The 16,006-nt window shown below is 40.8% G+C and overlaps 1 protein-coding gene across 5 annotated transcripts in view; it reads right to left on the bottom strand.

Annotated features, from left to right (window-relative positions):
* The window catches only part of mxt (Eukaryotic translation initiation factor mextil), a 172,346-nt gene that overhangs the window by 72,415 nt on the left and 83,925 nt on the right, over positions 1 to 16,006 (bottom strand). For all 5 annotated transcript variants that reach the window (XM_075877529.1, XM_075877532.1, XM_075877530.1 and 2 more), the window contains one exon: positions 5,761 to 5,854. In XM_075877529.1, coding sequence (XP_075733644.1) covers positions 5,761 to 5,854 — 94 coding nt within the window. The remainder of the gene's footprint in view (positions 1 to 5,760; positions 5,855 to 16,006) is intronic.

The raw sequence follows: 16,006 nt of genomic DNA, 5'->3' as shown, positions 1-16,006 counted from the left end.
CCCAGCCCGGGCTTTCGGGCTGGCCCAAGCCCGTGCAGTGTTCTAGTAAGTGTTAGAATAGATGAAAAGTGTATTTTATAAGAATTAATTACAATTAGAGTACACATAATTATGTAATTCACTTAATGTCCTTTGAATTGGACATAAAGTGAATTCAATGATCCACTCACATTACAGTAGACTCTTCACAAACAAAAAACTGTTCAATGGAACTGCTACTTAAATGGAACAACCTATCACAGCTTGATTGGTTTCAATTTTCTCCATCCTAATTGATCTCTAACTAAACCGAACTCCTGGTAAACGAAACACCCTTTTCTGGTCTTTTCAAATTTTGCTTAATGAGAAGTCAACTGCACATGCAACAGTTATCTGATAGCAGCAAGCATACTGTAAAAAATCAAAATATTTCAAAGTTCCTGCAGAAATGTCCCATGTCCAACTTTAAAGAATATATTCACCGCGCCGAAAATGGCGACAAACGAGACAGAAGAAGACACCACGAGAGCTGACTTGAAACTGAATTTATAGAAAAATAAAGCAGAAAAGGTAAACCAGATTTGATGATGCACATGACTGCACACTTCGCAGATGGGTCGCAAAAGCCACAAAAAACACGAAAGTCACTCGGGTATGATACCAGGCTTCCGCAAGATTAAATTCACTATCAAGCCGATTGACCGTTTTTAAACAGGTTGCAAAGTGCAAGGTATCCAAATTCTGTGATTGCCTCCGCTGCCCGGAAGGGCCTTAAGGGGGGACGTGCCTTTGGGATCACAAAAAATGGCAAAAAAATAAATTTTTTGAAAATCAAGTTTTCAGTTTCTGGATCCCTTTTTCCGATTTCAAATTATCTACAGTGGAAAATTCGCAGAAGTGCTTCTGACCATTCATTTCACCCTTCTAGGTAGCGATACTTTTTCCGGAAATCATGCGAAAACAGCAAGTTGTGATGGCGCGACTGGGAGCCGGCTTTGTGGGCTCATCAGAAAGAGCATTTCTTTGTGTTCAAATCTCCCACCTCAGCTGGTTCCTCCCTTTAAAAACAAGCGCACAAAAACCAAACATTTGAAGGTCGTTTCGAAGCCCCTGATTGACTGTGCCTACCATGTTGCCTCAGTTCGTCTCGCCATTGGCCATGCTCGCTCCGGGAGATCTTTGTCGGCGGACTGTGCGTTGCGAGGACATGGCTTTCAAGAATCGCTACGTGACTTGTTCCGGACTCGATGATGCACATCACCCACTAGCTCCTCGGAACCGTGGACAGGCATTTTACGCATCGGCAGTGGACCCCGCTGTCAAGCTCGTCACACTCCACCCCCCTCCCCCTTCAACTGCCAAGGATTGCTCGGAACAGCGGATAGCTGTTTCGCGCGTCGTCACTCGAAAATGCGATACCAAGCGCAGTGCACGCCCATTTTTTTTCATTGTAGCTACACATTTCATGCATCGTTACCACACGCCGCCACCATGTGCATCACGCGCCTGCTGCACTGTCTATGCGGCCGCACACTCCACGGTCATGTGGAGTACTGTCAATAAGCTTTTGTGATACGATTTAGACGTGCTAGGAGCCGTGCTTGGTATCCCTATGAGTATCTATGTTTTGAGACAATGAAAGCCTCGTAGATTAGTGTTTCCGCGACTGGCCGTATGATGATGCGTTTCACGGCTAAAGTGGCAAAAGAGCATGTATAAAGCAGGGGCTGAATTTTCATATGCCGTTCCGCGTCATTAAATAAACTGCTAAAAAATTCCTGTGCCACCAGTCTCATGCCCATACCTTTGTTATTTGCAAAGAAGGCATAGGCTGTCATGGCGTGAGCCATTTTTCTGATGAAATAAGCCTCTCTCTAGATAAAAAAATGTTCTGTGATTATTTGTAATCAAGTACTTAATTACACTTGTGACAGCTTGAACACAAGAAAGATGTGTAATCATTTCAGTATATGGTCTTATTCAATTGCAATCTTTTCTGTCATGCCTATCACACCACTCCCTTATACAAAAAACTTAGTTTGAAATCAATACTTGTTCTTTGTAAATCAAAAAAAGGAGCTCATGAAAAAAAATTTAAAAAGACAGCAAAGGCACACCAGGCAGAGAGGCCACATGCCTGAGAAGTCAAATATCACAATACAGACCTGAGATCACAATTTTTAGGCATTTCAGAGACGTAAAGAGAAGTTGAAACTTTAAATGCTGTTTTCTCAATGTACTGTTTTTATGGCATTATGCTCAGCTCGTGGAGCAGATATCTTGGCAACCAATTCACAGATTTTGATTCCATGTGTTTCGTAATGCTCCTTGAACCGAGATTCAGGGAGCTTCAGCCCCCTTCAGCATACATTTGGCTGTGCCTATAGTAATTACCAATCATTTTTGTCATTTTATAAATCCTCCAGCCCCTCCACGAGATTTAATGAATAAATAACTTGTCTTTCATTAGGTATTTGTGGTATCGTATCAAAATTTTTATGGAAGCACTGTGAGGCCATTCTTAGTGTATGTGCCAATTTTCATCAATATCCAACCAGAAACGAGAAAGTTCTTCGAAAAAGGCCTGTCAAGAACTTCGACAGGCTTTTTCTCACAAGTCTGTTTTGGACATTGTGCATTGCTCGTAGAAAGTGTAGCACTTTGATGCAGTTTTTTCTTTTTTTTTTTCTGAATCCCAAAACATTTCTTGAGGGTCTGACAATCTTTAAATTCCTGTTTATGGCCCAGTTTTTTTCTAGAAAATGACCTGTACATGACACTATTTTTGATAATGTGTGTAGGCAGCTATGATGATCTCTAAAAAAAATAGTGATAAAAAAATTCTGAAATTGTCATATCCAATAGACTTCTTTTGAGTAAAAGTCAACACCATTTGCAGCTTCCTGGCAAGTTTTGTTACAGTGCTAGGCTTTCCACGAGCAAACCATATAAATAGAACCGCGTAGCATGATGTAACTTAGGAACTACTCAAGGTATCATAATGAAACGTCGTATTTCCTTATTCAAGACACTTATAGTGTGCATGCCAAATTTCATTGCTCTATGTGACCAAACAAAAAAGTTTCTTTTTAACACCACCTTCCCCCTTAAGTTCACCAAGGGAAGGCAATAGCAAGCAAGCGAACGGGTCGCTCAAAAAACGGCCTTCTGTCATTATTATTTATATTCACAGGTTTTTGCACCACTGGAAGAAAGTGGCCCCCCGACATGATGCCGATGTGCTTTATTCAGCACACAATAAACTACACTACGTGCCATATGTCCTGTGTTTTAGAAGCACCTTTACACTAATGAGCGTGCAAAAAACACTCGATGCAGGACAAAATATGGCATGCAATTTGTGCGCTGTAAACATGGTACTGTGTACCACATTTCATTCACATGTGGGCAGCTTTATGTTGGGCCATTGGGCCGGTGCTTGAAATAAGGCTTCGGGGCACCACAGCTTACTAAAAGGGACAGCCTTCTCGCACCTTGCACGACATTACAGTGAATGCGGATGCAAACTTGGGCTTTCACACATCTGTCATTTTTAAAAACAAAGATAAAATAGTTTGTGAGATTACAGAAACCTTTCTAATCAAAAAGAAAGGTAAGGAGTGTGCCAGCTAACCTTCTCTCAATCTGCTTGATAGGAAATGTAATCTTTTGTAGAAACCTGGTATCATACCCGAGTGTCTTTGGTGGAGCGTTTTTTTCTGGCTTTTGCAACCCGTCTGCGAAAGTATGAGGTCATGTGCATCATCAAATGTGGTTTACCTTTTGAACTTTCTTTTTTTAATAAACTCAGTTTCAAGTTAGCTTTCGTGGTGTCCTTTCTTGTTTTATTTGTCCCCATTTTTGGCACTGTGAATTTATTCTGCAATGTTATACAAACTCGCTCAAGCTTCAGAGTTCCTAACTGCTTTCACCAAAGTGATCATGTGCATTAAAATATTTCAATCAGAACTGATACAAAGGAACTCAAGGCAAAATACCACTATCTCCTTGTTTTGTTCTATTCCTTGCCACTAGTGCGCATAAATGTCAAAAGTAAGTCACCTCTTCAAACGAGGACACTGTGTTGCAAAGAGTTATAACATTAACACTTTCAATTTTCTTTTACATACTCAACAATCGCTCCCTTTCATGCAGGGTATATTGTAATGCAATAGCGCTGAGCAAAATGCATGAACAAGTGACGGAAAAATAGGGCAGGTTAAGAGGTGCACAAACTTTCAACTGTTTATTTTCACCAAAGCACGTGAGAGATTTACGCTAAAGATTTAAGATAACAGGAACTATGTCACAACGTGATGTTCATGAAATCATGTCATTTCAGGCAATCGTGTTTTGCATGGGTAGTCTAAGTAATCTAGCAATTGTCAATGAAGTTAAAGGCTGCCTCAGTTGGGACAATAGATTTTGAGCTCATGTGAATGTGTAATTTAAACACAAAAAAAATATGCCTGCATGATTTCTCAAGTACTGTTTAACCTGCAATCTATGTGTTTGATTAAAAATGGGTTCACGTCCACATTTTGCACAATGTGTAGCTAAGTACCCTGGCATTCCTCCATTTCCCTCAGCGCTACTACCGCGTTACAATGACGTGCCAACTAGCCCAAATTGAAAAGCAGGCTCCAACTTTTTTCACCCCCCCTCCCAAAACAAGCTTGCCAATTCATACAGTAGACCACAGCGACCACATTTACCGAACATCACGGCGCTGCACGCCACACAGACCCTCCATCTTGAAAAACAATCCCGTGCCCGTTTCCCTCCCCTGACCAATACCCCCTCGTATGTGCAGTCAGATGAAAGCTTGACCATGAGCAATGTTATGCGCCACTGAGCTCATCGATTGGTTCTTTGCCGTATGATACAGCCCCTTGGCCCGGTGGCGATGCATTTTTAGTCACTCAATCCACATTTTCATTTTTCTGTGCTGCCCTCTGCTGTTTTGTAGACTCCGGGAAAAGCGGTATTGCCCGAACGAAATCCTCCAAGATAAAGAGGTGTCTCGTTACTTTACTGTGAGGGAAAAAGTGCTCCTCACTCTGTGTTTGCTGTCGGCGCCGCTATGATACATGCTCATGAGGGTCAGCCCCACTTGGTCGTTGGTTGCGCGCCGATGACTTATCACGGACGTTGAGAGTTACGCAACCGAAGTGGCCGAAGTCACGGCAACGGGCTACTCCTTTGCAGAGAAAGATGGCGAGCGGCCGCACAAGAATTTGAAACTGGCTAAAATGGGTGTTCTGACGCCTGTAACATTTTATTACAGCACGTATTTGCGAAATTCTTGCAGCAGCATGTTCACATAGCAAAAGCGTACGTATTCCTCTTCATTAAAATTTTTGAACCTCAGCGTTGTTTACTGGCTTTTTAAACCCCGTTATTCCCTAGAACAGTCACAAATGGGAATACTGCTACTTATATTTTCTTTGCAATGCTTGAAAAATGGCTGCAGAAAAATGTCTTGAACATATAAGTGCTTACATACTTACATATGGCTATGTATACCCAACCTGCTATGTAAAATATTGCATTATTTATAAAGTTACATTTTGTCAAGATAAACCACTTTATCTCTAATTTCCTGTTTTAGATAACTCCAGTCCTTTCTGAACCAACAAGTGTGCCATCCTTATCTAAATCAACATACAGCATCTGATCTCTTGCACATACTATGTTCACAGTGAATGTTTGGTAATATATGGGCTCGTTATAAGATATAAACTATACTTAAGAGACATGCTCGGTTGCACAAAAGCTTACCGAAAATTCCTGTTCACCATCTTGCTTGTAAGTCTCCTCATCACTTGAGCTGCTAGTATGGCTGCTAGGTGGACCACTGTTTCTCCTTACACCACTGGCAAAAGGGGAAACATTTTATCTCAATGAGTGCACCTCGAAAATTTTGGCTGAGAAGCTATAGAAATTAACCAACAAGGGTATACGGAACCCAACATATCCCTTTCAGTACCGTTACCCATGAAATGCTGCAAAGAAACGACTACCAACAAGTTTGCCTCTAACAAGTACAAATGAAGCCGTATAGTAACAGAAAAATAATAGTTATAAAAGTAGTGATACCACTTTTATGCTGCACTGGCACTAATGACTGCAATTACAAAGCAGCATAAACAGTGCTGAGTGCTTGATCGTTACTGAACACAATATTGATGAGACTAAAACATACTGACACACTAACACAGAGAGAGAGAGAGAGAGAGAGAGAGAGAGAGAGACATACACACAGGGTGCTTTTTTTTGGACAATATACATATTTCATAAAAACTACATGACAGTCACACTAGTCATTTTCGCACACATACTCTATGTAGAGGTGGCAATTCTTTACTGCAACTAAAATCACATTGTCCAGAGTATTAAACAAAATTTTAATTAGCTTGTTAATTATTAACTGAGGGCAGTTGCTAATATTAGTAATCATAAAAGGTGCATGTTTTTCTAAGCATTCATTATTCAATTTTGAGGGTGAAATCGAAACTGGTCGCACCCGACACACAGAAAGCATAGTCTTTCTATTACATCAGACTGGAACAGACCTGTTTTCTAGCACTTGAAAGTATATGGCATGTGTCGAAGAATGGGAAAGCAAAATGGGTAAGTGCATAAAGTGCAGGTTGTTTGCATTTTATAAATTTGAAAGCATGCTGAAAACAATCATCAGGAAATACATAATTACAACAGAGCTTACCATTATACAATCAATTGGTTGGCCGTCAAAAGCACCATGAAAGTGTCTGAATTGAACGCCCAAATAAACACAGGGGCAATGAAATATGTTACAACTGAAGGCCATGGGTTACTTTTGAGCACCTGGACTTCTCTAGCATGCAGCCAAAGAGCAATAAGGAAGCATTTTCATATTGTGCTCTCACTTAATTATGATGGTTATGACCGTATTGAGCTGTTACTTAATTCTGATTGGTATTACAAATGTCTGTCCTTTTATTCAAACCACTCGGCTACACCACAAGTTTTGAGACATCGGTGAGAAAAAGTTTCAAAACTTAAAAAAAGCATAAAACACACACACACACACATGCATGCATGCATGCATGCATGCACACACACACACACATATAGAATGATTCGGTACAAGGCATCAACAAACCCGCAAGACTCTTTCCCCCCCCCGCCCCCAAGAAATCACGATGACACGAATATATCACTAATGACTATGCCTGCTTTAAGAGGGCCATACATACATTGTTTTCTTGATAGGAAAAATACAGATACCACCTAAAATGTTCACACTCTCCTCCTCTTTCAAAGGCATGGCAAAAGAAATGAACATGGCGAAAGACCAGCCCTTTAGGATATGCGCTTCTCTAATTGGAGCAACCCCAGGTGCTCCTCAACCACTATAGAAACATTTTGGGGTAGCCCTATGCATGACGAGAACAGCACACGACAAACAGGAACCAATTGTTGGCTTAACAGTTATCGGCCAACTACACCTATTTTTTTTCTTTCCCTTCCAAATGTGGTCAAGAGTCGGGGCGACATTGCTGAAAAACCCGGTTCTACAGCCCTTTTAAAATGCTAAGGCCTTCAGTAGGAGGGTCCCCTCCTGAATCTGGGCCAATAAATAAATTTTTATTGCAGTGTTCAAGACAATGCCTCATTTGTGGCATCACTTATTATCAATACAAAACTGACTAATCGGCCCATTAGTTATCACTGATAAATAAATATTATATATAAAACACAGGCCAGTGAGCCCAAGAACACACACACACAAAGCAAATATCCCCATTAAAATATTAAAAAACAAACTAAGTGAATCGGCCTACAACAAATGTTAGGCACCACAGCATTGATGTAACATGTTAGCTAGACACAGGAATGATAATTGTTGCGGTTTAAAGAGCCAAAACCACCATACGATTATGAGAGACGCTGTAATGAAAGACTCTGAAAGTTTCGACCACCTATGATTACCTAACGTGAACCTAAATCTACACTGGCCTCAAGCATTTTGCCTGCATTGAAAATGCAGTGACTGCGGCCGGGATTCGAACCCACGACCTGCGGGTCAGCAGTCGAGCACCATAACCACTAGACCATAGCAGCGGGTGCTAGGCACAGGAAGCTCACAATAAGAAACACTAGTGATTCACTGCTTACGCTAAGTCATACTAATGGTCCATATCTGCATGCCACTTAACTTCTAAAACAGAAAGGCAGCACTACAATCTTCCTGTGAGAGAGGGAAGTGGGAACGAGGGTGACATTCTCCATTGTCATCTGGTATGAAGGAAGGCATTTCATTACTGAGCACCCCTAGCAGAGGGGCAGGAGGAAACTTTTAAATGGTCTGCCACATGCCTTAATTATCTTTACTGCTGTACCCGCATACTGAAGTGCAAAATCCATCTTTCAGAGCACCTTAATCTTTCCAAAGAAACCTCTAAACGTAAAGTTAGGGCCAGGAAATTCATAAAACCGCGCTTCAGATTTCTGCACTACATTCTACCAATTTGCATCCTCTAATGGCCTTCAATAAATGACCACAAAACCATGTGTAAGTTGGAAAGGGGAGATATGACGGCATAAACACTGCTACATGAATACAAAAATTATCATCACAAAGCAGAATAAGTAGTGCCCTGCAAACAAATTAGGTATTTAGGAGCAGAAAGACACCCAAAGAAGAATGTGCCATACAACTACTTGAAGCTCTTGCACTGGCACTACCCTAGCGACTGTGACCTGTTCTAGTGAGCATGCTGCAACGAAATATGGTTGCTTTCATGCCTACGCTACTGCTTCTGTATCTTGAAGCCACCTATTGGAGCATCGACCCAAATTGTGCTCATTATTGTGAGCCACTTCTTTCAAGTATGTTTGAAATGTACAGAGGTAATATGAAGGAATGGTACTGGGTAATGACATCCAAGTGCCTGTAAGTTGCATATATTAATGTGAATGTGACATTCCTCTCACCAGCCAATAATGCTGCAGAAATTATGGCAGCCATGCATGTACTGTGCCCACATCTCATGTTGGAAATAGCTTTCAGGTCCTGAAAACAAGTAAAGTATGCCTTCTACACCTATAAAAAGACAAGTAATGTGTGAAGCACTGTTGCCAACTGTACGGTAATGGGATTTTTCGGCCTGCTTAGGGTAGTAGGGCAGCAATGCGATTTTCTTAAGAAACATAGGGTGATTTCCAGTTTGCTCGTCGTTGATCAGGTAAAAATGTAGATAATCCGCATGACATTTCTAAAAGTTATTGTCTTAACAAGATCTCAAAATCTTTAATGAATATTATTGGAACTGTCTTTATTCCCTTGTCACCAACATAGGGCAGAGACAAAAGATATGTCATGCTACCCTGTGCTCCCTTTGTTTTTTGTTTGCACGTGCATTTTTATTTCTCCATCGCTTCCCATTATTTCGTTGCGTGGAGGGGCATTATATTTTCCGATGACAGTTGGTTCCAGTTATTGAGGCAAAAACCTTAGATGCCCCATCAAACACGAAAAGTAACCATCGGGGTGTCAAAATCATCACGATACAGCAATACCACCTCATGATGTCATCGTGGCGTCACATCGCAATGTGGTACTAAATGATGACATCACATGAAATGCTCATTTGCTCATACCTGAGTAGAGCCCGGAGGCACGTGAGGTGCAGAAAGCCTGCACTGTCTCCAATTACCAAGGCTAAGCAAAACCACACTAAGTGCAGAATTCTTTCAAACGCAGGTCCATCAATACAATAAATTGAAAAGAACAAGAAGGCTTTCTCTTCCCAGTCATCTTAGGCAAATGCATAAGGGACCATGTGAGCTTTTACGACACTATACAGACTAATCGATTAAAAAAATGTCCCTTTAATAATGAGGCGGCGACTTATGCTTAAGCAAGCTCAATGTTTTGTCTACATTATAATTACACAACGGCCTAATCTTGTCCAGCTGAATTAAGCTTCTTGTCATATAAACTTTATAAATGCACAGCCCAAATTTGTGCACCTAACCTAATCACAGACTAACTTTACTTTACCTGCTCTTTTTTTTTTTTTTCATTTCTGCCTACTTCTCCACTTCCAATCCTCCAGAAGTGATATACTTTATTGCCAACCTGTTCACGTTTCATATGTTGGCCCTAAAACCCTCAGCTTCCTGTCAGCTAGTGCCCTAGCACACACGTGGCACCTACACAGAGCTGCTTTTTTTTCCTTCACTGCTATCCAATATATTGTTATGCAGATGTTGGTGCAGTGTTGGTGAAGACTCCCGGGTCACATAGCAGAGCCATCACGTACTGCACTGGTGCCTGAGCGGCCAATACACTGTCGTTCGCCATAGCAGCGGAATTGATCCAGCTCAGACTTCTGTAGAGACGCACCCAGCACTTCCACCAAAATTATACGCGTAGAGTTGCAGTTGAAGTTGCAGACGCCCTGAGGCAAGTGCGACACAATCGGTTCTGAGCCCGAGACACTTCAACCTATTCTATGGCTGGAAGAGTCATCTAGTCGACACTGGCAATGACACATACGTAACAATATAGTTTTCTGCCTCTAGAACATGTCGCTTAAAGATCTTTGCTACCGTTTCGCTAACACTGTCAGCTGTATACTCACTGATAACACTCCTAGTTCCCTTTCTAGGTACGAGGTAATGCTGTTCCAATACAAATGAGGAAACTATTTTTCATGTTTGTTATACTCTCTTCGAAATCAATTTTGAGCTACTGAATTCAGCACCACCACATGATGGTGCGTTGCTGTGTGAAGTATAGTCTGAACTTGAATATTGGACCATTTCACTATATTTGGTCATAGCATAAATTGTAGGATAATAAAAAAAAGTGTAGGGTAAAGCAGGGAAATTTTGACCATGACGTAGGGCAATTCAAAAACTTCGTACTTGCACAGTTTTGAGTAGCAGACAGTTTTTTCAAGAGATATACACCCTGGAGGTCCAGCATCATTAATATTAAGGATAACTGGAAGAAATGTATACACTATATAAAAGTTACTCAATTGCTTCTGACTGTGTTTAGTTTTTCCAATCTTGTGTGATGATATTAGCCCACAATTATTAAAGATTGCATAACATTAAAAGAAGAGAAAAACAAAGCTGAGAGCTTCTAAATGTGTTCATTGTTGTTGCAGACAATCAATGTGTGTGAAATTAGGCCACAACAAAAACAAGTAGTTCCAGAAGAAGAGTAGCAGTTCAAAATCTTTCTGCTGTTTTGGCAGTGCAACCCTTGAGAGCTTCCTCCTTTAGCTGGGCTTTATTTACTAAAGCATGATGACTAGAATTAGATTCAGCTGTCTGCACTACAGAAATTAGTTCAATTCCTTTTTACTCCCTCTGGTTGATCGAGATATTTCCACAGTTGGAGGTATTCCAAATCCCACCAGAAGGTCCTCAGAATTAGTGGCAGTTGTTGAACCACAGTGTCAACACAGAGACTGTGGTTTCTATAACAGTGTTTTGCTCAGAAGCCCAGTAACCTTACAATGGCGTTGGGGCTCTTCTGAATATAGAGTGCGCACTCAATGGTCAATACACCAAGGACAGGTTTTCACTTCTCAGTCTCCAACGTTTGTAGCAAACATAGACTTTGCCTGAAAGCTAGTGAAAAGTGGAGAATGATCTCGTACAGACTCGGGCAGGGCTAGTGCTTCCTTGTGCTTACACCAGAAAAGCCCACTTTGTGGCAAACTTTGTGGGTATAAGCCTAATTTACAGGACATCAATGAAAAAAAATGAAGCCCTTGAGATATTCTGCTTCGTTTGGAATAACTCTCATAGCCTTCTGGTTTGAGATATGCACAAAAAACGAAAAATAAAATCTTTGCACACCACTTTTTTTACCAAATAAGCAATTAAACTTCAAGTAGAAATAACTAAAAAAACAAGAACCAAAAACAATATAACTTGAATTTTATTGAAGAAAAACCATCTCAGTCAACATGCACATAGTGAACACACATAACAAACAAGCACAAAACATTACAACATTTTCATCGACAAGCACGCTGACGCCAATCACTCCAAAGTGAAACTTCCAAAGCATAATGCAAGTGACTAAATTAAAGACATGAGCAAATATATAATTATATGTAAAATATGCCTCACTAAAAAAACTACAGGTTAACCTCAACAGGGTCTCACAACTGCGCATTTGCCAGTTACAATGTACAAAGAAGACGTTTCAAGCGAAACTGGCTGCATCAACTCAAAATGCTTTCAAGTAAATAGCGTGCAAACAAATACTACAACCAAGCAGACAGAGGAATAAATTAGCAAAATTAAACCCATTTAACATCCGTGTAGAAAGGAAAACATGCACTGACACATCTATAAATCTCAGATTTTAAAAACCAGCCCAAATTTCATTTTTTGTTGATGTATGATAAAATGCTACATGTGCATGAAAGCTATTCTGCACTTAGTATAACATAAGATGTAAGTGACGTGTTTCGCAGATGCAGCTTTACAAGACTGCTTCCAACAAAAACACAATACTCTCTCTATTGTCCAGTCACAAGCTGGAGCATTCATGAATTCGAGACAGTTATCTGGAAGCAGTTTTATGGAAAGGCAATACCTCAAAGCAACGAAATCGAAATATTTATATGCGGGCAGAAGAATACCTTTTCTTATTATAGGCATAATACGAGCTTCAAATGTATCAGCCTAGCTTAAGAATGACAAATCAACCACAGAATTCCACTATATAAGAGCAGTCATCGATACTTTACAGTTCCTCCTCAAGTTTAATCAATACAAGCCATCTAGAATACAGTCAGACCTTGGTATCATGATACTGTAACAGCCCCTTTGTTATACATACACTATTTGTCACAGGTATACCTACAAACATCAGTGAGAAAAATATTGCAATATTGTCTATGTGAACGAAATGGAGGCAGAGCACCACTGTCTCCATAGGAGGCAACTTAACTTTAGATGGCAGAAAACTGCCTTGAGGTACAGCTTCATGTTAGGCTTGCTGCCATGCAGTCGTTTATCAGAGAGAAATCTCTGCATAATTTGCAATTTGACAAATAAATTTAAAAACATTAGAATGTGGGTTATACACACAAAAGCAGTGTAAGTTTAAATTATTATTGGGTGCCAATAAGCAAATTTGTGATATGTACTATCATGCTGGATCGGCAGATTGGCTTGTCGATTACGGGAAAACGTGACTTGCTGCTGGCCAGAACAATGGTGACGTCAAGTTGGTATTGCGGAGACTTTGCTGTCAACAGATTTTGAACACAGAAAAGACCACCACGTAGATCCTTACTCAGCTACTAGTCTAGCCTGTGGATCTGATCACAAGTGCAAATATATAGATGGTGAGGTTAAACATTCACCAATGATTACGATACCCACTAATGAAATTCTATCAAAGCTTATACATATTTGCATTTTGTGGTATTTTGGCTGGCATGGAAAATCTTTTTTGTGAGGCATGTTAGAATTGGAGTGAAGTCTGTTTGCAAGTCAGATTGTGAAGTCTAGATTACAATAGCACTGGCTCTTGCAATATGAAGATGGCAGGAACCAGTGCATGGTTGCAATAGACCTCCCCCTGTTTGTAAACAGTGTGATGTCACTGCGGGCACCCCACCTACCATACCCTCTCTCGGAGCAGGTGCTGGTTGGCAAGAAAGTTCTGCTGGCGGCAGCTTTATGCATAGCAGAGCTGCGTGTCCATTCCTTCCATTCCTTCGACAGAAATTTCTACATAGCTATGTTCTAAAGTAACAGCTTTTGAAATAAGGGGGTCACGGAAAGGTCACTGCTCATAGTGTGGAAATTCGCTCGTCATAGAGGGATAGATGAAGGAACTTTATTTAGAGTACTGAGAGACGTGACTGGCACGCAGTGGGCTTCACCCACGTAGATGGCAGCCATAAAAAAATCTAATCTTTTTCGAAAGTGAACGTTTTGAATGAATATCGTGACTGGCACTTTGAGAAATATTTGCATGGCATGAATGTAAACTTATTCAATGTCCATTGTGGCATGTGCAATGCAGTTTTAAACGAGGTAAAGCACTGGCGGCAGCATAGTTTTGAGCTGCTGTGCGCAACGTCATGAGTAATATTCTCACTGATTGCGCAAAAGTCTGGTTGGAAACAAATGAAAGCAAAAAGAAGCACTTCTTGCCGTGCATTAGGCTGAGGTTAACATACCCCCGTAAAAGTTGAAGTGAAATTCTGCCACTGCATTTCTCAAAACCAAGTGAAAATTCATGTGACGTAAAACCCCACAACTTAATAATATATAATATTATATGGCACAGTTACTTTGCTGCACTTGACACCTATAACATGTTTTCATACCTACATTGCTCCTTTAGGCCTAATACACAAACTTCTAATACACATTGTCACTTCATAAGGATCAAGCCAAAAAAGTACAAAATAAATGAGAAAAGAAAATCTCCACCGTTTCCATTAACCCGTATCAGGTATTCGATAACACAAGTTATAGCCGTGGTGAAGTGTATATGCAGATTAGGCAATGCTACAACATGCTTATAGCTCATGCGTAGTCGTATATAACATCCGGAGATCACTCGCTTCTTTTTTTGCATGCCGCGCATACACTAAGATGTACCCACTCGCAGATGACCGCGTCAGATGTATTTTTACCTTGACTAAAATGTCAGATCGTAAAGTTCCATCGACAACCAATTACTGCAACCGGCCAACAACAAATACCAGTGTTTTCGCAAACAGGACACATCCAGTTATTCACACTGCAGATACCACGCACAATATTCCCAGTTTCACTGTCCGTAAAGCTGAACCAATATTGCCGATGCCTTTCAACGCACACTACACGCCACAGTCAACACTGCATATTTTTGAAGACGATGCCGCTGTTCCTTGCACAGACCGCCACGTGTGTTCACTTCTGCGAGATAAGCAGCCAGCCAGCGTGGCAAATATTTCATCACGCACTTTACCACATACCTAGGTGTTCTCTGACACATACCACAGCTAATGTTGCCACTGCGAGATTAAGTTTTCAAAAAGAAAAAAAAAAAACTTGCCCCAAGCGCGCCGAGCGACTGTACCCTGCTCAGCCACCGGCGGGAGTGTTTTGCCAACCGCCGCCTTGCACGTGCACCGGTGACGTCACGCTGTCATGTACCTCGATAGAGGTCTATGGACATGGTCGACTTTACAATTACACTCTGCTAGCCCTAAATGAATGTAGAGGAGCTGTAATCTGGAATAGTGAAATTAGTATGAGAGTAGTGCCAGATGTGTTTGGCCACCTACTAGCCTCAGGGGTGTGCCTCTGGGCTTTCTGAGCTATGGCAGCGGACCAGAAATGTTAATTTTATATACTGATGCGCCCAGTACTCATCTTGTGAAATCTTGGCAAAGTGAAAGAATTTGCAAAGGTGATTGTCTCAATGTTTCTACGGTTACCAGTACATTCTTTTTCATATCACAAGTTCTACTCTACCTACTAAGCACAGTTAGTAGAGTATTTGACATGTTATTCGATGGTCACAGGTTCGGTCCCTGCCCATGGCAAGTTATCTTTTCGTCCCCTTTTCTTCCTTCACGTTTACATTAAATTTACTAATAGTAAAGTTCTCTATGCTTTCCTTGGTGTAGTCTGTTAGTTCTCATTAATATTGTGTCTAACGAAGAAAAACTAGCCCTTAAAATGTCTTTCTTACAAGTCTTGCATGCAGCAGAGTTCATTGGTGGGATGCACCAACCGAAAAAGTAATCTTAAAATATCATTTATCTCTTCGGCACCTGTACTTGCTTTGTAATGCAACTGTTTCACACCAAATTGTCAGTACCTTAGAACATGCCTGAACCTGAATCAATCGTCATCTAAGAATATTGGTTTGAGTTTAGGTCGACCTTTTTCTGATTTTTTTTATTTCTTTGCAATGTTCAGTTGGGGTTTGCTTCAATAGCCTCAAATGCACTCCCTGTGGAGAGTCTCCTGGATGTAGGCTTTATGATAATTC

The sequence above is a fragment of the Rhipicephalus microplus genome, chromosome X, assembly GCF_043290135.1.
Source record: "Rhipicephalus microplus isolate Deutch F79 chromosome X, USDA_Rmic, whole genome shotgun sequence".
NCBI classification, from domain to species: Eukaryota; Metazoa; Arthropoda; class Arachnida; order Ixodida; family Ixodidae; genus Rhipicephalus; species Rhipicephalus microplus.
This window is presented reverse-complemented; position numbering and strand designations above follow the sequence as displayed.